Raw genomic sequence first — 26,279 nt, 5'->3', positions numbered from 1 at the left:
ATACGCAAACTAAAACTGGACCTGATGGCAGAGACTCACCACCGCTGTGAGGCCGGAATTCTGATTCCCTTTCATCTCACTTTTCACTCTACCTCCCTGGTCTGGGTCCAATTTCTTTTGCCCTGTGAGCATGTGTGCACGTCCACGTGTGTGTTTTGCAAGTGTGTGCGCATGTTGGCATGTTCTTGTAGACCTCCGGGAGCTACTCTTGTTTTTCCTGTAAATCTGTGATTCAGCATTCAGTCTGCATTTTACTGCACACAAACAAACATACACAGCGATACACACTTGCAGGTGCCAGATGAGTACAGTATTAGTGGAATGCAAGCATCTGTGCCTGCACACACAGACTTAAGCTGCAGGGGTTATGTAACTTACTCTGTCATTTCAAATGATTTAAAATCACAAGTCCTTGCTGTGCTGGACTAGATTACCGTGTTCTGGGCCAGGAGTAAGTGCAGTATAGTCGTGTACTAAATGATGCTAAGTAAAAGTTGTGTTTGCGTATCGGGTAACAGAGGGGAATCCTCTGTTAAAGACCTCGACATTCCTCCTGCTTCCTTGATGGCCTGACTTTTGGCTGCAGCCCGGTTTGTCTGGGAAAAAACAAAAACAAAAAACGTGTCATGACATAACTTGCGATGACTGAGATTTAATGCCTGTGCACCACCTCGTAAGTTAAAGATAATGGCTTTGCTGTGATTTCCGCTTTGTTTAAAGTGATCACTACATGCGGAAGATTATCTCATTGTGGATGTTGGATGCCCAGCTGTCAGCTGCATGTACGGTGCCATCCTCTGTCACTCGTGCCTCTTCCTAAAAACAAGCTTGGGGAGCACCAGTGGACTTGGATTAAAACCGGGAAGTTGTTTTTTGATGTCGGTGTGTCCGACTGTGGACTGTGGACACAGTGTGGACATACAAAGCAGATGTGTTGCTGCACAGACATCCCTGGGAATTTTCTTAGATGGAACCAAATCTTTCCACTTTTTCTCACCTCACACGAGTGCACTAAAATGTTTGGTAGATACATGACCTGGGGGCACATGGGACTTGTATTTACTTATTAAAATTTGACTAAATCAGCACACTGTGCTCAGATTTCAAGGATAACCCTTCTAGCATGCAATTTGCCAGGTGTACTACTGAGATGCTGCAAGTGGAGCTTGTGCTCTAAGGTTTCTGTTCCAGGAGCACATTTACGTACACACAGACTCCTCCGACAGTAAGTGTTTTGGGGCGTACTCAAACAAGGACATTTCATAATCAAAGGGTACACTGCAAACCTCACGGTTAGGGATAAGTTTAAGTCGATTTTCACCCCTTTTACATATCATTAGTCAACACAAGGCAAGGCATGAAAGGGAAAACGAGAGAGGGAAAAAGAGAAAGTAATGAGGTTACCTCTGCTCACTAGAGATTATACGCAGAGCTTTCCCAGCTCCGAAGATCAGAAGACGAAACACAGAGAACAGGATGGGGGAAGCCTCCTGTGTTAATTAGTCATTTCAGGAATAATACGGTAGCATGTGAGCCTTATTTTGTGGAGATGTTGCTGAGCAGTGCAGTGGAGTGGAGTCAGCAGCAAAAGAAATGAAATAGTTATAGTATATAAGCCACATGCTGCGGTTGTGTCGGCCCGGGGGGAACTCTTCATGGTGCTGAGCACAGACTGCTGTATTCAGGGCTGGCAGTAGAGACTGTACTAAATGCTAATGAGAGCATGTGAAGGTGCTCTTAATGTACATTTCTAATATCAACAGTGAAACATTTCTAATGTTTACTGTTCTATTTGCTAATTAGCATTAATATAGCAGTTTTATTACTATTGTTATAATGTTGTTATAATCTGATGTAATAGAAACAGGCGCTGCCGTGATGCATTCACAGTCAGTAGACCTAATTTAAATGAAGGAAGGAAACATGAAGGTCTTTTTCACATTTCATCACAGTCCATTTAATGTTATTGAGACCTTGTGATCGCAGAAGACTTTAGGCTTTGCTGGCTGGGAACATTGAATACTGTACAAATTTCTGTGATAATCCATAATACATGCTTGAAAATTGTATGGATTAACCTTAAAGTTGGTGAGAGTAGACGAAAAAAAACAGAAGATCAATATTGTACATTCTCTGGGTATCACAAACCATCCAGTACAACATGTCTAAAAGCCATGCAGTGTATCATAGAAGTAAATCCAATGTAATTTAATATAATCAAGCTATGCGTGTAATGATTAACTTCAGTCCTGGTTACTGTGCCGCTGATTTGTTTTTGTTTTCCCCCTTTTAAATTAGTTGAAGTTAACAAAAATTGCACACAAGCTGCACATACCTACAGTGGAAGGTGTGACTTTGTCAAACTCAGTGACTGAGGAGAGTCCGAAATAAAAGATGATCACATCTGAGAAGCTGGACAGTTGTGGCTGATTAATTTTCTATTGATTTGCTTTATCAGTCATACTTAAGTTCACTTTATACACAGCTGTCTTACATTGAGGTTGAGGTCTGCACTTTCATTATTTTCTTTTTCAGCCATTCTGTTGTAGATTTGCCGCTCTGCTTGTGATCATTGTTGTGTTGCATGACCCAGTTTAAACCAAACTTTAGATCAGGGGTCCTCAATCCCAGTCCACGAGGGCTGGTGTCCCTGCAGGTTTTAGATGTGTCCTTGATCCATCACAGCTGATTTAAATGGATAAATTACCTCCTCAACATGTCTTGAAGTTCTCCAGAGGCCTGGGAATGAACTAATCATGTGATTCAGGTGTGTTGACCCAGGGTGAGATCTTTTTTTTTTTTTTTTTTTTTTGCCTGTCCCGTTTGGCTCTTTTGCCATCAGAATTGTTGTCTAAAGGCAAAGAAAGATGCCCAACGGATTTACTTTACCAAATTGACCATCCCAGCCTTGCCATAATGGTCCATTTGATTCACTTTTTATTGTTTATTTTATTTTCACTTACTGAATATGGGACAGACTTGACTGGGGGAAAGAAGGGGAGAAAGAAAGAGGGAAAGAGAAACAGCTGAGAAGAGGGACGGGGGAGAAGGGCAAAAACCAAAAACCAACAGAATGAGCAGAAAAAGAAAAAAAAGAAGAAAAAAAGAAAAAAAAATGCATATATCAATCACCTGGGTCACCTGCTGAGAAAGAAAAAAGAAAACAAGCAGAAGAGAACAAGAGTAATAGAATAAACAACATCACAATGATATATGGGAATATGACAGTAAATACTAAATTTTAAACATTATTGTATAAGATCAACAGAACACAGTGTGCTTTGAGGTAGGAGCCAAAAAGGGTGTAGTTTGTGGGTGTGATCACCCGTGTGTACACCTGTGAGCATGGACGCGCTTGTTTTTTGTTTTTTAAAATTTTCTATTGATTTGCTTTATCAGTCATACTTAAGTTCACTTTATACACAGCTGTCTTACATTGAGGTTGAGGTCTGCACTTTCATTATTTTCTTTTTCAGCCATTCTGTTGTAGATTTGCCGCTCTGCTTGTGATCATTGTTGTGTTGCATGACCCAGTTTAAACCAAACTTTAGATCAGGGGTCCTCAATCCCAGTCCACGAGGGCTGGTGTCCCTGCAGGTTTTAGATGTGTCCTTGATCCATCACAGCTGATTTAAATGGATAAATTACCTCCTCAACATGTCTTGAAGTTCTCCAGAGGCCTGGGAATGAACTAATCATGTGATTCAGGTGTGTTGACCCAGGGTGAGATCTAAAACCTGCAGGGACACCGGCTCTCATGGACTGGGATTGGGGACCCCTGCTTTAGATGATATGCTGTGTAATTTTTAAACACACAGCATATCAGCACATATTAGGGTTGACCGATTGGACGAATATATTGACTATCAATCATTTTTACAAGGGCGATTTATTTAATTATTTGCCCATGAGTAAGTTTGCTAATAATGATGGAGCTAATAGAAGCAGTCAACAGAAAAAAAAAAAAAAAACACAAAATAGCGCTGTTTTAACAGCATCCTCTTTCATCTGCAAGCAAATGCACCCTCCTCTGAGTGCGCCCAAATACTTGTTGATGGAGCTGCAGAAGCTGGTGATAGCCTAGCATACTCACTGGTGGACATGCTCGTGCAAGTTAGTCGTGTTTGGGTACTTTGCCCGCACTATATGTCTGGACAAGCGGCACACTGCTTTGGTTATATCCTTAGGCTTACCTCTTTTCATCTGGTTTAAAGCCAAACTGTATATGCGCCCTCTAGGCACAATCTTTGAGAAATACAATATCACTTTTCACTGTTATGCTGACCATATACAGATCTACTTTGAACTAGCTGATGATCCTGCTCTGCCTTTGCACTGCTTTCAAGAGTGCATGTGTGAGGTCAAAGAATGGCTCTTAGGAAACTCTCTTATCTTAAATGATAAGAAAAATGAAATCGTGATATTTGATAGTAATATTTCTTGTGGACAACTTTGGTTCCCTTGCCAGCTCCCTCTCTGACACTGTTAGCAATTTGGGCGTATTGCTGGATAGCTCTTTTTAATTTGATAAACAAGTGTCCGCTGTAGTTAGATCTAGTTTTTACCAACCGCGTCTCATTTCTGAGGCTAGGCATTATGTTCCGCACAAGGACCTGGAAAAGCTTGTTCAAGCCTTTGTGACCTCTGGGCTGGATTACTGCAACTCCCTTTATTTTGGTCTTTATTCTACCCTTCTTCATAGACTGCAAACTGTTCAAAATGCAGGGGCACGCCTTCTGACCGGGACTGGGAGGTTTGCCTCTATTACCCCTGTTCTAGCTGACCCGCACTGGCTACCCATTAAATACCGCATCCAATTTAAAATACTGCTGCTTACTTTTAAAATTATCAACAACACAACCCCAAGCTACCTTAGACCGTACATTCCCGCTAGAGCACTAAGATCGTCTACTCAGTTACTCCTGGTGCAGCTAAGATCTCGGCTGAAGTCTAGAGGTGACCGTACGTTTGCCTTGGCTGCACCTGATTTATGGAATAACCGCGTGTCTGATTCTATCCAATCATTTAAATCACAGTTAAAAACCTATTTATTTAACCTTGCCTTTCCTGCTCGTTAATGCCTGTAGCAGATCCCTAGACTTACTCTGTATTACCTTTTTATACATATCTTTTATGGCTTTGTGCTTTTAACATTTTTTACTTGATATGCATTTTATGCTATTCCTGTGTATTAGTGACACTGACCTGTTAGCATACGTGGTACTTTGTTATGGTCCTATAATATAATATTTATAATATTTATGGCTTATTTTCTGTCTTTTATGTGAAGCACTTCGGTATACCGTTGGTTTTTAAATGTGCTCTATAATTAAAGTTGTGTATTGTATTGTATAAATCCCAAATTAGCGACTTTATATTTTTTTAGTGCTGTCAGGGTTAACGCACCGTCATCACAACTAACGTGATTAACAATTAACCCATCTGGAGCACAGACTGAGTCAAAATCCCTGAATTGTCTGTGTCAAAACATTTTGCGCAGTTTGTCCAAAGTTTGTTCATTCTCTGCTCCAGATGGGTTGCGTTAATCCTGATGACCACGTTAACGCCGACGGCCTAAATTTTTGGGGGAAATTACTTCGTCCATGTTTGGACTTCTTCTGTGTTGTAAACGCGTCACCTTTCCAAACAAGCCACACATCTTCAGTCTTTATCTAATTGTACTGTCATGAATTTTGGCATTTAACATGCTAACTGAGGCCTGTAGAGTCAGAGATATAGCTCTTGGGTAGACCAGCAACTGACTTAAATGTTTTACACCAGTGAATGACTTGCTTCCTGTAGCCTGATGACATTCAAACAGTTTTCCCTTATAATCCTTCCCACACTGTTGGGCTTCTTTCCTCTTTGGCATTATGTTTACACACACCTGAATGCTCCAGACCAGCAAGCTGCCAAAACGTCTGTTTTTATAGAGGTGCTCACATTTGCTGATCATCAGTTACTCAACTGTACTTGATTATCAGCACCTGGCTGCTACTTATCCTCTTAATTCCTATGGAAGCAGTAATGGTGTACTTAGTTTTTTACCCACTGCTTCTGCACTATGGCTTAATTTTTGTTTTGCATGTTTTATATTTCATCTGAGGTTGTATTACCTGATTTTGTATGCAAAAACCTTAAGATTTGAATTGTAGTATATCCGACACACGTAGAGTAGTGAATGCACCTCTTTTGTGCATGCATTTGCATTAGTGCCACTGAGGCACAAATGCTAGACATAGCCTAAGGGAATGGTCTTTCTCATCTATCTTCATCTGCTGTGCAGTAAACGCCTCTTCACTTATACAGGAGCTCATTACTCACAGTGGCAGCCATTTGAATCTTTTATCAGAGGGATTTTTAATTGAACACTGGCAAATGTGCTCCAAACAAATGGGCTTCAGCGAGCCTGCGAGCTGTGTGTTTGTATGCGTGCGAGTGAAATATTCATCGGGTGAGTTTGCGCAACGCCGTAGCCGTCTGGTTCTGCAAAGTGTACACATTAGCTACCAGCCCACATGGGAGATGGCGAGCTGTCTGTAGAAACTGTGTGTGATTCACTCACAGGGAATCATTTCTAGAGTATAAAAGAAGTCGTAGAAGAACTCTGGAGTTTTAGGGCCTTAAAGTCCCGGAAAAACACCTGCAGCGGATAATCAATCCCACCTGAACAAGTAAATGAAACTACTTTCTGTTCTTGTTATTTTAAAGATCAGCAGTATTTCCCCCTATTTGGAATCAATGCGCATCACATTTGATTGAGTAAAATTTAGCTGTTAGTGAAGAATTGGCAAAACCTAATCATACTGTTGCCCCTTTTATTCTCAGCCACGAATCATTAGTCAAACTTAAAGACAAACTGATAACAGACTCATAACCACAGCCATACTTTTATTTTAGTTCCTATCTTCACCTTATTCAGGACTTAATCATGAACTCTATGCTTGAAATGGGGTTCATCTTCCATTTCTTTCCATTCACACAACTGCTAAATCGTTTGAAATCCTGGGTGCACACTTGCGTGTTGACTTCAGCTATTGGACCCACCATCACGGATAAGTGGTTGAAGATTTAACCAGTAATCTGATGCTTTCCTGGGGTGAAATGCCACAAGGTTATGGGTTACAAAAGGGTCAGAGCTTGTTCATCCTCCTCCTCATCTTGTTCTCTGACCCTGTTGCTCACTGTCTTATTAAATACAGTCAGAACGACAGCAGGTCAGGAGGGCAGCAGTAACAAAAATGTCTTCAATGGATATATTCAAGCTCAAAGCAGCCTGTGAGCTTTGCTATGAGGAAGCAAACATTCGTGCATTCTCACATTTTAGTCTTGCTCAGAGGCGTGTGATGCTGCCTGTGTGTGTGCGTGAGTGTGTGATATAGAGCTATGATAATTTTGTATGTTCTGATTAGTTTTTATTTTATTTCAAATTGACTTTTTGTTTTTAATTCAGTTTAGGTTTAATTTAGTTTTCATTAGTTTCAGTGTTACCTTTAGTCTTTCTGGTTGTTAATCTATGGCGAGGATATGTGAGAGGCAAGATTTAGGAAAATAAGCACAGGTACTACAATAAAAACACAGAACCTTTTAAAAACTGACTCAAACACGCCCAACCAATGGGTGGGCGTGTTTGAGTCAGTTTGAGTTATTCAAGGTAAAATTTTCACTTAAACAACAGATGCTGCTTTATTTTCTCCCTTTCTTTCTTACAAGGATAGTTTTTATTTTATTTTTTCGTTAACTAAAATGTTTTGCCACATCTTATTTTGGTGTTTAGCTTATTTTAGTTAACGATAACGACCTCGGTGTGGTCGCACACATCCATCCACAGCAGCAATGTTCCTCCTTCAAAGCTCAGTGATCTGGTAAACAGAGGATCTGGGTGATGACGTAAAGCTGGCGTGCATTTTGGACCGTAAGAGTAGCTATGCATTACCCTGATATCCAGTAAAAAATACTGTGGGTACTCTCGTGACTATAGAAGGCATCCAAGCTTCCCAGCTATGGTCGCCATGGTGTTGGACAGAAGGCACACAAATGAGACTAAACACACCGGCAGCCTTGATAGGGATATCCCGTTTTTTCTCTGTGCGCCCCTACTGAGAAGCGAGCGGAGACGAGTTCTCTGAACAACACTGTTAGTCTGAGTAATTGACTGCGCCAGACTTAAGTCATGTTTTGGCTCAAATTGCACATTGTGAAGAAAGTTGAATTTCTTTTCATTGTAATTCCAGCTAATGCACTGTTCGGCTTGCAGCCTAATGGAAACACAACAAGCACTCGGATCATTTGGAGAAAATATTAAGCATAAGTTGAAAACATGTTCAACCTTTTATTTCCCCGATCAAACAGGGGATGCAGTCTACCATACAGGTATACAGTATTTAATTGCAATAATTGGGGCTGAATTTCAGTGCAAGTCTTAGTGCCAGATCACAGCAGTGGCTTTTTCCAAGAAAACCCTTAAGCTGTAGTAACGGATCAAATAAAGTCTCCTTATTTCTTTAGTAAACGTGAGCATGTCAGAAAATTCATATTGGGAAAAAAAGGATAAAGCATGAACAGAAAGTTGCCGTTTCCCTAAAGGTTAATCTGGATTTCCTACATATTGTCACGTCTGTTTTGTCTTAGTTAAACCAGCACTCACAATAGCAGGGCCGTCTAAACGGAACATGGCCGTAAGTAATGTTACCAATTACACCTGTGTTTATCCTGCGAAGGAAGGTCAGCAACGCCGCTCTGCAGACGGGCTGTGCTGTGCATGCTGTGGTGTGTTTAGGGGTCCGCTGAGACCCTGAAGCACAACACAGCACTCATTATAGTTATTAGTTACACCTGTTCTGATTCCGCTATGGTACGCAGAAGCTTCTGCTGTAAAGCTGGTCAATAGACTGTGGAGATGAAAAATTATTTTACTGTTACTATTCATAACCATTATTATTACTGTTGTATCATTCATGATTTATCATTATCATTTCATTAGAGCATTTATTGAAACTGTTGATGTTACATTAAAAGTTTGTATTTCAGGTGTGAGCTTAATTACATAATAATCTTTCATTGCAGGTGCAACTGTAATCATGTTATCCATATTGCATTTTGTGCTAATTAAAGAGTTGAAGCTCGGTCAAGTTAATTAATGGTCTGAAGCTTCGGCCGACGAGATGTTTGACCGATCTATTGAGTAAAGTGACCCCCAGCTATTGAAAGGATTGCATATATGCTTACAATTCACCACATATTATATAGAAATAGAATAAAGGCCTGTGTGCCCTCAGCAGCCTGTTGCATTGAAGTTTGCCTGGTAACAGATGACTCAGAGGAGGTCATGCACTGAGGTTAAGACACATAGGCTGCCTGAACACACATACACATTATTTAGACTTGTTTTGCTCGAAACTGCAAAGTTGTTTACCTGCATACGTGACAATTTAGTTCTACAAATAAGTGAAGTGCAGTAAGTGAAATAACAGGAAGCATCTGGCGGTGGCGGAGGAACAGAAGAAGGAACTGTTCTTTTTTAGAATATGTCCAAGGTGGAATTACTGGAACTGATGCATGTTATTTATCTGCTTTGACGCATAATACTCTTAGCAATCCAATTAGCAATATTTAAAAAATAGGAAAAATATAATGGCTTATAGATTCACAGTCTGCTTTAGCTCCTGCCTGTCTCAAAGACAGGTTTCATTGCTGTACCATTAATGATGGCTTTTGACACTTAAGCGCATATCAATAAACACCTGGTTTGACGACCTTCTGGGTTTTTCCAAGGGTTGCTTCCACGTCTAACCCACAGCTGCTCATTTTGTTCTATAGGCAGACTTGAAGTATGATAGAACCACCTTAGTTCAGAAAAGAGCTGGAATAAATAGCTTGCTGTCTTGTTGATCCTGGTCAGGATAGTCTTAGGAGCTTAAAAAGAAAGCGGCTGGACTTCTTTAAGTTTAAGGCATTTCACCTCTTATCCAAGAGGCTTCTTCTTTGTAGCTCTAAAATCAAACGGTGGAGAGTCCCAGGTATTTAAACCTTAGAAGGGGCTGTCCCTCGCATCAGGTGACCTCAGTACACTACATCACAGGGTAGTGATGGTTTCACCCAAAACCTCTGGTAGTAATGACCCAAGCACATAGTTAACAGTGGGTCAATGACCACATGTTTGAGGGACAACCCCACTAGGGTTAAAATACCTCAGACTCTTCACCTTTATGTTTTAGACCTGAATAAGCCTCGTGGATTGATGGGGAATTTAGTCGCTTTCTTTTTAAGCTGATAGGAGTTGTTAGGAGTTGTTTTCTTGGTATTTCACTCCATCATTAGATAAAACCACTTCAAGCCTTTACATTAAACATTTCACCACATTTTCAAAATCTTCATTCCATACTTAGCGATGAGGGAACAAAATCCCGTCACAGATCGTTAACTTATGTGTGTTGAATATGACACGTAAAATCAAATACAAATGGCGACCCAAGCATCGCCATTGAGAGCTTGCTGACATTTAGTTTAAAGCACCTCTGTGTGCAGCTTCTCATAGGTGTAGGAAGGTCTAACCCCGCTTTTATTTGCAGAAGTTTTAAGCAGATTTTGGTTTGATCTTTTTCACGATAGTATTCATTAGGGGCCACACTCCCTCTATCCACATTTTTTTGAACCTCTCATTTCAAAGCATTTCAGCCCTTTTCCCTGACATTGAAACATTTGTAATCTCTAGCAGATAATCTCTACAAATCTCACCCATGTACAATTCATATACACACAAACCCCCGACACATGCACTCGCACACCTAAATGCTGAAAAGCCTCAGCTCAGTCTCTTCCTGTTTAGTTTCACTGAGTCCTCTCAGGAAGCTTCTGTTCCTGACAAACCAAGCAGCTGTCCTCTGCTTTTTCCCCATCTCCCCAGGAGACTGAGATCAGCACCAGAAGGAAAGAGTGTGAAGCGCTTGATGCAGAGGTGAAGAAAAAGAATCAAACATGTCAGACTTTGGTAAGTGCCCCAAGAATATACTTTGGCCTCTGAATGAAAAGGATGGAGGCTAAAATTGATTTGTACCCTGAGAGCTTTGCCTTCTATCATCACACACAAGCCTCCCTTGAGAAAACGAGTGGCAGTGATAGCATGGTTCCCTGGCAGTGACTGAAATGAAAAAAAAAAAATTGGAACAATTAATTGCAGGGTGCAGTATCTGTGGGTTGGGTTTTGTTGGCATGGGGACCACATTTGAGAATGAGCGATGCACATTGCTGTAGTAATTACTTGTTGTGAGTGATCGTGCACAAACCGAAGAAGTGCTGCGCATCTTGTGTAGTAGTATCTTCACGCTGTGGCTTTATTGGCTTCTTTTGTATACGCAGTCGCTCGGTACAACATAGCTGTGATGTAAATGAACAGAGGTACACAGCGCTGTGTGTGTGTGGTCACAACTACGAAAGGTCAGAGATATGTTACACAACTCTTTTTCACTTGGTGGTTCTTTAAGGGCATTTTCTCATAATGCCCCAGAAATGTCACTCTGCTTCCCGCTGGAGTGGCCTTGACTCAGGACAAAAGGTAAAGAGAAGAAAAAGGGAAACAGACGGGCCCTGCTGATTAGTAAAAAACCAAACAAACGAAAAAACTACACATTTAATCTTATTATACTGGATTCATCTTATTTTAATCTCATGATATGACAGAATAAGTCAGTTTTGTTGGTTAGTAGGAGTTATATAGAGAGGCTTTCTATTAAATCAAACACAGTGTACCTTTACTTTAGCAATACTGGCATTCGAATGTGGTGCTGATGTCTTAAATTAAGTCTCGAAGGTTAAATTTATTTTATTTTTTTCTGTTAAGAGCCACTCTGTTGGAGAAAAGCGAGTCGAATTCCTCTGACTGTGTGCAGTGTTGGAGGGTGAGGCAGATCACACAAGACAGCGTTTTTAATTTTACTGTTTGGTGGTGTTGGGAGGGGTGGGAGTGGTGGGATTTGTCATTGAGGCCAGGCTAAATGCCAAATGTGATAAAATAACCAGTGACCAGCAAAGGCAATAATTACCCTGCTATATTTTATTTATTTAACTGGAGAAACATTCTGTACCTGAGACAGGAGAAGTTCTCACGGCTTCTCGCAGCAAGGATGTGTAGACGAGTTGATGGTACCAAGCCAGAGTGACTAATCAGTTTGTTTCACAGTGTGCCAAAGCTGGAGATGCTTCTGTCCACTAAAGTTGAATTTGAGAGAGAGCAAAGTTTTTCTGCTATGTATTTCCAGTGGTTAAAGTTGGTTACCCACGCACTCTGAGGCAAAATGCTCAGCTAAAGAATTTAAGAGTATGTGTGATAGTGAGAGTAGATAAAGCATTATTCTTCTGCTCTGTAGTTTGAGAGCTGGGGGGAAAAAAACTGTAGACATCAAAGCCTCTTTATAAAAAGTTGAAGTTTGGCACCACAATAAAAGTATACGTGTTTGAAAGAGAGTAGTAAAAGACTAGTGCAGATGGCCTGAAATTGAATTTTTTCTCTATGAAAGGTAGGAGCTCGAGGGACTCGGCAGTAATTTAAATGGCACTGTCTGGTCCTGGACCATTTGAATTCATTTCGTCATACCCCCGAGCCCCCCCTCTATAGACGAGCTGTCTTTGTGTGTGGCTTTCTGCCCTAAATAAACACTGCATTAGGACAGTTTTCTTTGCTGCCCTCCTCTCGCCGTCCCTGCCCACAGCAGCACTTCCCTCCTCGCCCATTATTAGCCTGCTGAGTCCAGGGGAAGCTACCCAAAGGACAAACTGTCCCCAAATGGCGAGCAGAAATGGCAGGCTGGTCTCCACAGACTGCGGTACAGCTCTCGTCTCCCCCTGCTCCACCAAGCTTTGAGAACAGCGACGCAAACAGAGACAAGACCAGGGAATTTTTTTGTGAGGGGATGGCGAGTTGACAGTAATGTCACTTCCTGTTTGGTCTAAACCAACTCCCTCTCTCTCCTCTGTTTCCTCTATATCTCATGTTAAAAAGAAGCACAAACGTGCAGGATTACCTGCGCTGTTGGCCAATTTTTAACAGTGTCAATAGGAATACACACTGATACTTCTTTTTTTTCTTTTTTTTTTGACCCAGTGTTGAAATTGCACATTTTCATTAATGTCCCCCCTCATCGTGAGTTCAGCGGCCGTGTATATAAACACATCATCTGACTGAGTGTGTGAGTGACAGTAAACACTGTCACAGCCATCTGGCACCTCTACTTTCCTGGGTATCGGGTGTACAGCTACAGACCATCAGCAGAGCGTGCCTCCGTGAGCATTTAAAGCCTGTTACCATGGCGACAAGCATTAGCTGTATCAGCGTTGCTCGAATATGCGTCCGCGATAATCGAAGATCAGTGCTGAGGGAGACGGTGGACAGGCTCGATAAGTCCAGGGTCTTTACAGCAGTGCCGAAATTTATCTCCAGGGCATCTTTGTGGTTAGCTTTGTTATCATTAAGGAGCAGTTTGTAAACACAAACACCTTCTGTTAAAGGTGCGATTGGCATCTCATGTTGCCTTGGACACATGGCACGCACTCTAGGTGTCCAAAATTAATTTGAAGATAGACTATGTTTCTTCTCTTTTTTGTATAGTACAGAAAGTGGCTCATTTTGCTTTTTGCGTCATGTCCGTGGAATCCTGGTGTGTTAAAGTGTTGTAGAGATTCAAGTGTAAGGGGGGAAAAGGAAAAGTCTAACTGTGAAGCTGACCAACTGTTTAAAGTCGGTCATCTTCACAGTTCTACACCGTTAGATGATATTTTAGGCACATTTCTGACACTATAATTGAGTTTATTTATACAACTCAATACCTACTGCCACCTCCTAATAATATTAGAGATTACAGAAGTCATGAGGAACCAGTCTTCAGTTAGGGGAAGTATATGCTTTCTCCTTTTGCTGGACATCTAGACAGCTGGCAATTACCTAGTCTGAACGAGAGGAATAAGATGCTTTCATCCACATCGAACAGAGGCCGCTGAATATAGAGTTAGTGGGTGAAATGTTTGCATTGCTTGCGAGTTAAATGGCAGAGTTGATTCATCTGTCAGCCTTGTCAAAACTTAACACGTTGCTGCGGCACACGAAGCTGAGTCAGAGCATGTCTGGACCAAATGCACATTTGGAGTAGGAGTAGCCGGGTACTCTGCCCCCAAGGCCTAATTATATTTTTCCACTGCGTATCATTCATGAAACTGTCCTAGCTCTCCTATCCAGATCAAATAGAATGCATTCATTCATTTTTCCCCCTCTTATTGCTGTGGTCCGGTGTGGCAGTCGCTTTTCCTAAAATTCAGTCTCTTTGCTCTCTGTCTGTTTTTTGTAATACCTCCTTTCAGTTAAACTTGCTGTTCTTTGTGTGCGTGTCTGTGTTGGTGTGCAAGAAAATCTCATCTCAGCAGAAATCTCAGGTTTTCAGCTGAATGAAAACCTGAGGACGGCTCAGTATAGGCCACGCTGTTTTCTGCATTGAAATGCTTCCACGGCTTGGCTCACGGGCTCTCCGTAAAAATGTGTCTTGCCAAGGGATTATGACGTGCGCTGATCTGTTTAAAGCATTAACACGTCAACAATATAGAACAAAGTCACAGCTGATTCTCTGTGTTTGACACAATTTGGTTTGCATCGTTATGCGTGTTTTGTCACGTCCAAATCCCCCCCCACCACCACCACCAAAAAAAAAAAAAGGATTTTAAATGAGGGTGGCAGTCATATTGAAATGCTTAAATCAACAACAAACCAGGATGTCTAAAGTGCTTCAGTATATTGTTCTTTCAGCGTATGCACGGCAAAATGTCAGCTTTTGCTTTTTTTTCTGTAGCTGTTTGTCCTTCAGCGGGAACACCTGGAGGCTCAGCCAGCCCATATTAACACCGAATTGAAAGATCAATGGATATGAATAGGATTGCCAATGCAATCTACTGCTTGTTCGGGAAGCATTAAAATTGACTGGACACAATCGATGCAAGTGGAATCTTTTTTTTGTGACATAAATGAATGAAAAAGCAGCAAAGCTCACTCTCAACTCTCGTACTGTCTTCAGGCTGTTGTTTACTCTGCTTTTCCTTGATAGTGTTTTCTCTTCTATGGTCTTACATATGTGACTTTAATGTATACTGTGTATCGGATGTCACGCTAGTATTGTCATAAGTAGGTGTAGAGAGTAGCAGCAGTTAGAGGCGGGGGTCCAACGATGTGACACGTAACCTATGATACAATATTTTTGCACTTTTAAACATTTTGTGACATGCTGAGTATTGCAGTAGCATATATTGCGATTTATCTTTTTTCAGTGTGTCACAAGTTGATGCACTCCTTTCTGCTGTACTCAAACTTTCCCCAGCTTTATGTTTAACTTCTCTGTAGCCTGGGTATGGCGGCGTCTATGAAAATATATCACGATGCTGTCACATGGACTCCAAACCCTTGTTTTCTACAACAACTATGTGGATTCAGGTCTTTGTAAATAAACTGGGTGATGGATTGTGTCATTTTCTTAGCTCCCGTTGAATCGAGAGGTAGCTTTGTCAAGATAAATGCGCCCACTGTCGGCTGCTTTTTCAGTTGAGCTTTTTTAATATTTGCTGTTTTCAGAATGGCGGCACGTGAGATGAGCCTTCATGTTCGTAGTAGTCCCAGAATATTTTACTTTCATATAGCACTCCCTGGGCCAGCACAGTGGTGTGGTGGTTACCTCACCGTGAATTGGGCCTGGGTTGAATTCATCATCTGGAAAGGGCCTTTCTGTGTGGCGTTTGCATGTTCTCCCCATGTCTGCGTGGGTTCTCTCCGGCTTCCTCCCACCAAACTCCAAACACAGTTAGTGCGGTTAGTGGGATTAGCTTAACTGGTGATTCTAAATTGCCCATAGGTGTGAATGTGAGTGTGAAAGGGTGTCTGCGCGGCAGCTAAGATGACCCTGAAGAAGAGGGACTGATGACTATCCTTGCAAATCCCATGTGCTATATCCATCTGCTTTGTCCCATACTTCCGCAAAATAAATCCAAGACACGTTTGATATAAATGCACATTGTGCTTTTTGGATTCTTTCCACAATATCTTAATCTTAATTGCAACAATTTCCACTCTCACACTAAATATCAAATATGTTGATGTCATTTAAAACAAAAAAACAACAACAGCATCGTGTGGCGAACTGAAAAAGAATTGATTTTATTATTCCAGCACTAAAAAGTTCCATTTGTTTTTTATTTCATATAGTAAGATATAGATATTTGCTCTCACTGTATTGATATTATATGATCTACAAAATATGGCAATACTGTGCTGTAGCATAAAAGCTAAAAGGCTGTAGAGCTTCCCTGTTTCCTTGCACGATCTGATATCGTCGTGTTGGTGTTGTTCCCAGATCATCATACTAAATGTTGTTCCAGGATCAACATTGCAAGTGACCAATCAGAATGTTGTGACGTCATACTTTTGCGACTTCGGGAAAAACCGCCGTAAAACAAAAAACTGTCCGCCGATCAACGGACCCTAACCGTAACCCTAACCCTTTAATAAACAGTAAGCAGAATTGATATTGTCCTTGCAACATTGGAATTTCATAAATGCACGAATGGCTTGGCGCGCAAAAGAATAACGTCACAAGAATGTGATTGGTCACTTGCAATGTTGAACCCGGAACAACATTTTCATGATGATGTGGGAACAACACCGACACGACGATATCAGATCATCCTGTTTCCTTGGCTCGAAGTGAAGAAATTAATTTAAAAAAAAGGGAATAAATACAAAAATACAAATGCAAAAATTATTTTCGGTGTTGGCTATTGTTATTTCTGCCATTTCTGTATAAGATATAAATAGAAAACCATGTGATCGTGAAAGAAAATGTGTCTCTCTGTGTTTTGGTGTGCATGTAACACAAACGTCACGCAGGCTGTGCATTAATGTTAGTTTTCCAAGTTTACCTCTTGGGTCATTTTTATGAAGCATCCTTCATAAGTAAAACATAAAGGAGCAGACTCTCCATCACAGGCCATTAGGATGCACTGTATTTACAGTAAATGCATCATGCATGAGCCATTTAGCTTCTTAGCTCCAGACAAGAAGAACCCTTGGCCTACATGCTGCTGCTATAAATTGCACATCTCAGGGAAGTCTCAAGTTGGCACTGCAAATTGCATTCACGGCACACCACGCGACTGTTGATTGAATGTAATTAAGTTTTCCTTCTCTCCAATGAAGGGATTTTTTTTTTTACTCCCAGCTTGAAGCACTTGGTAGGAAAGATCATTGCGTGTGTGTGTGTGTGTGTGTGTGCGGTATTTGAATACATGTTTGCTTCCAAAACGCTCGCAGCAGTGAAAAACAACATTCTCTGAGTTTCTTGTTCTGTTCATTGCTTTGTATCCGAGATGCTAACATAGAAAACTATTATGACATTCTTATTGTTCTGCTGTAGCAGCTGAAGTGGCAGCTTCTTTTAGCGATGCTTTCTAGAGCGTACAAGAGAAACTCAAGCAGTCTTCTTGGATGAATAATGCATGGGTTATTGCTAACAACATACTGGGCTTGAGTGCTGTGCTCTGGTCTAATCTTTGTGACTTGTGGATTTTAAACAGTTTCCTTTCTGCCTCTTTTGCCTAGGAGAATGAGCTTCAAGACTTCCTCCACGAGAATAAGCACTTGAATCTACAGTTGTTCAGCAACAGCCACAAGGCATCTGACTATGAGGAGGTAAGAGGTGAAAGCTACGTGTAGAAAGCTTGCTGTACATAAGTACACACTAATAGCTGCTAACTTGTCACTGCCTCTCCATCTTGACACAATCTGAAGAGTTTCTGGGTCAAACCATAACACAAACAGATTATATGTCCTTTTATACTGGATCAATGGAGCCCATTATCAATGAAATCTACAAGACTTACAATCCTACACACACACTATCCCTTCAGTTTTAGTCCCAAGACTTCAAAGGCATTTGGAGCTGATAACAAAAAGTCCAAGTAGACCAACAAGGAGCCCCAGGCCTCTCTATGAATGGGAAAGCAATTTTGTGAAGCAGCTGACTGGCAGGTATTTACTGTTGGTGCTGAAGAAGGGTGGGATGCTTGTTACTGGTGTCTTATCAGGACATGGGTGGCTCTTGCAGCAGTGATCTCAGCTGTTATCAGACTGACAGATATGAGAGTAGCTCTCTGCAGGGTAGCGCAGATACTAGCCCTGGCTTGCAACCCTGTGTTCTGATGCCTGTTATCTTTGAATGAACTAGGAGGGGCTACTGAGAGAGCCTCCCTCTACCCTTAATAGACTATTGACCTGCTTCTGCTGGATCCAGTGTAGTTGTTCAGTTTGTCTGCATTAGGCGTGGCACCCCCCTCCAGATAGTTTGTAATGTGTGGATGTGGGCCTTTCAGAGGAGACAGACTCGCTGGGTTCTGTGTGTGTTTTGCTTTGCTGATGTTGCTCGAAACGCCCTCCTTGAGGAATCATTAGTCATTCACGGTCGCCCTGAGGAAGGGACTTTATCACATTACGGCCGCAGGAGCCAGTCATCTCACTTCCACTTAGGGGCCTTTATAAAAAGCTGCCTCTTAAGTACCAATACAAATGATCTGTGGAAGACAAATTATAAAGAATATGTCACAACGCTTGGTTCAGTCAGATGCTTGGTGCTTGGCTAACAAGGAAACATGAATAATGTATTAATATTTTGGTTCATAGCAATGGGAGTGAGTCAATTATATTACTCTTGTGTTAATTACAATTATATAGTTTTAGCAGAGAAACCAGGCAGTTCTCTTACCCGACCACTTTCTGCCTGTTGCGTGCCATTCAACCGCATCACATTTTATAGTACGGCAAAACCTGTTCAGCGTCATTCATTCCAAAGCAGCAACTCTAACCTTCATGTAGAACGTTATATTCAGCTTGCATAAATATTGTATCAGTCACTGACTGACTAATATGTATTTATACAAATGATATTGGGAAACTGCTGTCTTAATGAACTAGATTACTGAACAGTTTCTGTAATTTTGTGCACTTTCAAAAAAAAGGAAAAAAAATTGGACTAATGCTGCAGACTCTTGGAAACGGCTGTGACAGACTATTTAAGCTCTTCTGCTCTGGAGGCCCCAGCACCAGCACCATGTCTGTTATATAAAGGAACCAGAGTCATTTTTAGTGCTAAGCACAGCTGCTGAAGAGGCCACTTTGTACCGTTATCATTAAAATACATGTAGCGTTGTGTTGCATCAGTTGTGAAAGAGTTGCAGTGTTCAAAAACATCCCTGTCGCTGACTCATTGTTAGATATTTTCTCTCATAGGCTCATAGGCTCGTGATTCATGTAGCCTCTGCATCTGTAAAGTGAAGCCACTGGACAAGTGCCTTAAATCTGGTCTGCTAAAAGTCCAGGCTTAAGGCCACCGTATAAAGGTACAAACTCAATTCAAATTTTCAGTTGCTAGTTTCAACTTTAAAACAGCCATCATGCTCCACTGTTTGCATCATTAAACTTTAGGGCTGCAGGAGGACAGGGGCAGGTGAGGGAACCTGAAAGGGTATTTACCCATATCACATAAGAATGACATGAATCAATTTTTGTGTTCCAAAAATGCTACAAATTAGTGACGATTGAATACTGTAATGCAACTCATCAAAACGCTGGACCTTGCTTTTCCCTTGTGCACAGGTGAAGTCTGAGTATGCCCAGCTCAAAGAGACCCTTGGTGCTGTGACACAGGAGAGAGATTTAGCCCTGTGGGAGAGGAATCAGCTCCAAGCCAAACTGGAGAACCTAGAGCAGGTGCTCAAGGTGAGGAAGCTGGCTCCTAGAACAGACGCTGTCTGTCAGTACTGTGTGCATTTCCATTTCTAGTAATTCATCTGTCCTGGGATTCTTTTCATTTATGGAGCCTAACCCTTTTGCCAGTACCCCTTTCTCCTATCTGTGCTACACTGCCTCCATCTGGTTATTTTCCGCTATACTGTCTAATGGCCTCGACATGTCTGTTGCCTTCCAGTGTCGTGTTGGGAGGTCTGACCAGGAGCTGTGAAAGAGTAGAAGCTCGGAACAGTCTGCGCTCTTCCCTTTCCAATTTCACCTTTTCACATTGTCCTACCCGACTTGATCTGTCCCTTCCTTCTTTCCCCTTGCCCCCTCTGCCCCTGCTAGATTTATAAGGTATCACTGCTATGTCCATCTGTTGGGGAGAAGCCCATTCTGAATGCTTTCTGTCAACCTCAGTGGCTGTGCTTATCCCTCCCTTTATCCGCGGGCTGCCAGACATACGAATGGTCACGTGGCTATACGACCACAGCACTGCTTAATGTGATTTATGCATGAGGCGGGACAAAGAGTTTGGCTTTACGATGACGGGAGGGGGAGGAAGACTAGATGATAATGTCACCTACACGTCCGATGACATTACCTATCTTAGATTTTTACTGGCATGTAAATGTCATTTGCTTCTTTCACCTTACAGCGCTGCAAATATTCACATGTAGTGGGAGCAGTGATGTGACACGGGCACACTGTGTTAGGAAGAGCCGAGCATTCAGTCCCCCCCGTACTGTATGGCTTCTTTTGTTGTTATGGATGACCACAGACAAGTGAGCACGTCAGAGAGTTTGCTCACCCTTTTCACGTAACACGAAACCTCGCATTGATCACGCAAAGACGAGATCAGAGGACGGCTTTTCAAAGTAACCGAGACGAAACAGGTCTCGTGTTACCTAAAGGGGGCAGCAAACCTCACTGCCGATGGAAGTTTCTCGTTCACACACCAAAGCATCCCTAGTCCTCATCCATGAGCACCTTTGCGCAAGATGAGATCTGATCTTTCCCACGGATCGTTCGACATAAACATGTCTTCACGTGGCATTTGCTGTGGCATAGTTTATGTCTTTCTTGGTTTTTTTAAGGGTTTAAAGGTCAGTACACTGTTAACCAGCCTCTGTATGCGTAATGTGTGCACATGTAACACTTCTGAATGTGGAGTTAAAGACTGTAGATGCATTTTGTGTTGGCTCCGTGCCTTTGGGTATTAGTACCACTAACAGCAGCCCTCTCTATGCCCCCCACCCCATCCCCCTTCCTTCCACAATTTTCCCCTCCGGCTCTCCATCCCTACACCCCTTGTGGACAGCATATGCGAGAGGCTGCGGAGCGGAGGCAGCAGCTAGAGTTGGAGCATGAGCAGGCCTTGGCTGTACTCAATGCAAAGCAGCAGGAGATTGACATTCTCCAGAAGGTAAGAGAACTCCCAGCACCAGTGGGGATGGGCTTTTGTGTTTGCCCGGCTTTTGGCCTGTGTCATGGGTGAAAGAGCTTTTTGTTGAACACCCGTGCGAAACATACAGCACAACAAAGGTGAAAGTCAACAGAAACGAAACAGAAGTTAAGGAGTGCATGATTTTCTCTACGCTTTTTCTAGTTTCACACGAGCGTCTCCGTCGCATCCCCGTCCTGCAGCTGTTTATCAATCCCAGAGCGTTTCTGGAGCACTCTTGTTTGTCACAAGCGAGCAAATCAGACTTTTAGAATCCAAAGTAGACACGACACTTTTTAGAGGCACACTTTAATAAAGGGGGAAAAAAAGGCTCGCGCTGGCCATTTGATGGTTGGCCTTCCTCCACTGTGCACTGAAGCTGACTGTAATGTGAAAGCAACGGCTGAGATTACTGATAGTGTGAACATGATAGGAATTGTCACCAATGCCTTCTCTGGCAACACTGTGAGCGCCCTCGTGTTGCTGTTGCTGCAGTGTTCTGACTTCACAGTCAGCCCTTCACAGGCAGTCGTTCTCAGCTTTTTTCTCTCATTAACAGAAGCTCATTACTGCCTTATCTTCCTGCAGACACTCACTGCTCTCTGTGTTCTAAATTAATTGCCTGCAAAGTAGATTTATGAAATGGTAAAGCCCCGCAGATGCTCTCGTATTTATGTGGAACGCTTTATTTTTTTTTTTCTCAACAGATGTTTCTCGTTTTCATAAGAAAAATGATGCGTACGATGCCGTGTTTCCGTATACTCCTTGTCTTTCAGAATGTAAACTCCCATTTTTCTGGAGCGCACTAGCATAAAAAATCAGATCATAAATCTACACCTTTTGATGTAGCCCAAAAACAACTATTCAAACAAACACCCTGGCAAGATGTTCACTGTCTGAAACGGCCATTTACGAATTGTGTAACGAAAAGAAAAACAGCCACAGCAAGAGTAAACGTTGCAGTATTTTTTAACTACAGATACATGGGCAGGCTCAAACTTAGGTTTTTTGCCCATAGATGATGCAGGAAGTCGTCTTCTCTTAAAAATGGCTGTGCCCCAACCACAATCAGCAGTTCCTCTTAGCTTTGCAAAAATGTACAGCTGTGTACTCTGCTTTGCTCCTGTGTTGTTGACAACACATGAGCATTTATGTCACTTTCACCTCTGTAGCTGATGTTATATCTGAAGGAGGAGCCTTACTATGATTTCTGTGTTGAGGGAAACCATAATAGAAGCAATAAAATCATGTGTGCATCTAACCCCTGGGCTGGTAGTTAGAGACCCTTGTGCAGGTGCTCTTCAGCTTGCAGTTGCTTGATTATATTCAGTTTCTTGCACGCATGTAATGCTTTCATGTTGCACAGCTCTCCGAATGATAAATGACAAACATGCTTAACAAAACATAAAACCGGAGAGGCGAAAATGGTTTGAGAAAAGACGCGATATTCTTTAAGCATTCGGCGATATCTTATCGAATCAAGCGACTGCTGGCAAACGTGAGTGCGGACGGGGGTCCGCGCCGTCTTTTCGACCATTTTCACCTCGCGCACCAATGAATGCCTTTGAGAGATGCTCTTTGTGAGGATCTCTCGTCGGTGTTTTAAACAGAAACTAAAGCACAGCATAAACTGCAATGTAAGTGAACTGCACCTTGTGTTTCTCAGGCTCAGGTTGAGGCTAAAAAGGAACATGAGGGCGCTGTCCATCTGTTAGAGGTGAGCGTCTGGACTCTGGGGGTCTTGGGGGCTTTGCTGTGTGTTTTTGTGTATGCTGCTCGAGCGTTTCCTGCTTTCCGTGACCTCACTTCCTGAATTTTTTTTTTTGTTTCTTTAAAGTCTTATTGTTTTAAAACTATCTTGGCCAGAGTATACTGCTTTTTTTCACAGTATCTTTAAAATGACTTTTGGTATAGAGGGTTGCTTTTGGGGTAAATGAACCATAAAGCACGCAAAAATCTATATTTAGTCTTTGTATTGGCATTGTAATACGGCGATATGTATGCGTGTGTGTTGAAAAGATTGTGATTTTAGAGATGTGTATGAGTGATCACATGTGTGTAATTGTGCTTTATTTCTTTCTTACGTCTCTTGTCATTGTATGGATGTGTGTTTATGCTTATACAGAACCACTTGGACAGCATGCAGGTATTTCAGAATTGCTTTTATTTATTTACTTGATATATATAAGTATATATATTTTTGCGCCTTTGCCATTAGCGGGATATACAGCAGCCCGGTATGTAGTTTGACCCATGGGGCCAAGTAACACCACATTGTGAATTAAGATCAACATTTATCTGGCTAAAGAGATAACATAAAAAAATGCAGTTATGAGCTGATTTAACGTGCAGTCATGCCTTTTGGCTTTTCAGAGCAATTTTTCACATCCATCTTTTCATACAGCCCTTTCAGCTCGTTTCACAAGGCAAGACTCACGAGTGGACTCTTTGAAAGGGTGAAACATGACTAATAGATAACACGGAGGTCTTTCTGGCCTGATCATAAAGAAACATTGATAAAAGAATCAGAAAACCAAGTAACAAAATACACTTTAATTCAATATAAATCACTTGTATCGACATGTATTCGCATCAGATATGTTAAAATTCTATTTACATGTGAGCAAACAAAACTCTCAGGCTAAAATAAGTAAGTTTTTCCAAAGTATAATATTCTCTCTTCATTATAATATGTAGTAGCTTAAAAAGAACAAACTGCATTTCTAGTATAGGATACAGTACCAGACGGTGATGAATGTGATCCTTTTTCCTTTGTAGCATTGCATGTGTGTTTATGCAGCATGTGTTTTAAAAACCGTCTACTTGCCATACAACTAACTGTATGATGCTGCTCAAACTAGTGTCTCCTAATTTACTAATTCTGTTTCATAAATGCAGGAATATATTTGTCGTCAGTCTGCCAGCAGCATGTTATATCCAGCAGCAACCTGCCTGCATGAAACGCTGTTTTAACAGAAATACTGATGCGGCGGGCATCACTGTGTTTTTGGGCGGCGCTGTATAATTCCACGGTCGCTTCAGTATCTCCCAGAGCCTCTCAGACTGCACTCGGTTTCGGACCGAGAAGTGATTGCTAATGCATTGCATCATTTTACATGGGAAACCATGCTGCAGCACCTGGAATTTTCTATTGAACCTGCCCACGCGGTCATGTTCAGTTTGTCAGCGTTAGTCTGTGCGATAATGTTTCCTGCTCTCAACATGTACGGATGATGTTATGCAAAATTTTTGTTATTGTTGAAATCTTACAGAAAGACCAGTACCAACAGCAAGCAGACCTCCGTGCCTTGTGTGTGGGTCTCATCTCAAGTCCAGTCATATCCAGTGGTGAAGAAATTGCAATGTTGTGTTTCACTCAGCTTAAATACACAGCACAATGATAATCCCAGTGAATACAATTATGATTTCATTCATTAAGGGAAAAAAGTTATCCAAACTTAGCAGTCCCTGTGTGAAAAAAGTAATTGTGTCCTAAATCTAATAACTGGTTGTGAACTGCAATCAAGCTTTTTGTGACGACTGGCAGTGAATCTTTCACCGTGGAGGAATTTTGACCCACTCTTCTTCTCATAATTGTTTTAATTCAGACACGTTGGAGGGTTGTGAAGCATCATCAGCATGTTTAAGGTCATGCCAAAGGAACTCAGTCTGAATCTTAACTCATTTTGCTTTTTGTTTTGTGTTTTTGAGCCATTCAGAGTTGGACTTGCCGATCTTTTTGGACCGCTGTCCGGTTGCACAATCCAAATGTTCTTGAGCTTCAGGTCATGAAGTGATGAATGGATGTTCTCCTTCAGGATTTTCTCTAAAACCAGCCACACATGATCACTCTGCCACCACCATGTTTGTGGAATGCTGTGTTGCTTTCACACCAGGAAAAAAAGAAAAAAACCTACCATAAAGTTCAGCTTTTGTGTCATCAGTCCACAGAATGTTTCCCAAAAGCAATCATCAAAACGTCTTTCAGCAAATGTGAGACAAGCCTTTGTGTCAGTGGTGGATTTTTCCTTGGACTCTCTCATGGGTGCCATTTTTGCCCACTCTCTTTCTTATTGTTGATTCATGAACTCTGACCTTAACTCTGAGGCCTGCAGTCTTTTAGATGTTCTTCTGGGTTTTTTGTGACCACTATCGATGCGCTTCTGGAGTCATTTTGATAAAATCACCACTATTCAAGCCATATCTCCTCCATTTGGAGATAATAGCTCTCACTGTGGTTCACTGTCTTTGTAACCATTTCCAGACCGATAGATGTCAACAACTTTGTTTCTCGGCTGTTTTTTCAGATTGATGTTTTGAGCTCTTTGAGCCTATTTCGCTTTTTCAGACAAGTGATTTCTTGTTTCAGCAGGTCTGGCAGTAATCTGACCTAAGCTAAAATCAGCGTTCCAAATAAATGTGGTTAATCAAAGTTTATTCATGATTTAACAAGAGGGGAAATTGCTTTGTTCACGCAGGGCCAGGTAGGTTTGGATAGCTTTTTTCCCCTTGATAAATCAAAATCATCATTTAAAAACTGCATTTTGTATTCACTGGCGTCATCTTTAGTATTAGATTTAATATTGAAATTTGTTTTATGATCTGAAAAAATGTAAGTGTGACAAATATACAAAAAAGGGCTATTCTGCATTTCCAGCAGAGATTACGCAAACTGAAGTAAATAGTGCATTTTATGGTGGCTATTCTCATCTTCGGATAAATACAGACCCAGTTAGTAGTAGAGCACCAGTGCATACTCCCTGGATGGTGTGGAGTGTGTGGGATAGACTTAAAATAAACTGCACTACTCATGCTCATCACAGTTTGAGAAACACGTTGCCCTCTGCTGCAGTGTGCTTTCAACACTGTTTGCCTCAATTCGCTTAAAGCTTCCTGTTTTTGGTCTTTTTAAGGTCTTACACGACAATAACAAAAACATATAATATCATCGACCTCATCCTTTAAGACAGTGTGGGTATGCTTTGAAATAAGTTTTATTTGGAGTACTGTTATTATGAACTGTAGGAT

At 41.5% G+C, this 26,279-nt stretch overlaps 1 protein-coding gene across 4 annotated transcripts in view; it reads left to right on the top strand.

The window, feature by feature from the left end:
- rimbp2 (RIMS binding protein 2) overlaps positions 1-26,279 on the top strand; it is a 103,697-nt gene that overhangs the window by 54,297 nt on the left and 23,121 nt on the right. For 2 of the 4 annotated variants that reach the window (XM_040019089.1, XM_040019092.1), the window contains 6 exons: positions 10,907-10,990; positions 17,624-17,713; positions 19,673-19,795; positions 21,129-21,233; positions 22,918-22,968; positions 23,377-23,397. In XM_040019089.1, coding sequence (XP_039875023.1) covers positions 10,907-10,990; positions 17,624-17,713; positions 19,673-19,795; positions 21,129-21,233; positions 22,918-22,968; positions 23,377-23,397 — 474 coding nt within the window. The other 2 variants (XM_040019090.1, XM_040019091.1) reach the window with 2 other exon arrangements.

This window comes from Simochromis diagramma, unplaced genomic scaffold, assembly GCF_900408965.1.
Source record: "Simochromis diagramma unplaced genomic scaffold, fSimDia1.1 OVJJ01000822.1, whole genome shotgun sequence".
NCBI lineage: Eukaryota > Metazoa > Chordata > Actinopteri > Cichliformes > Cichlidae > Simochromis > Simochromis diagramma.
This window is presented reverse-complemented; position numbering and strand designations above follow the sequence as displayed.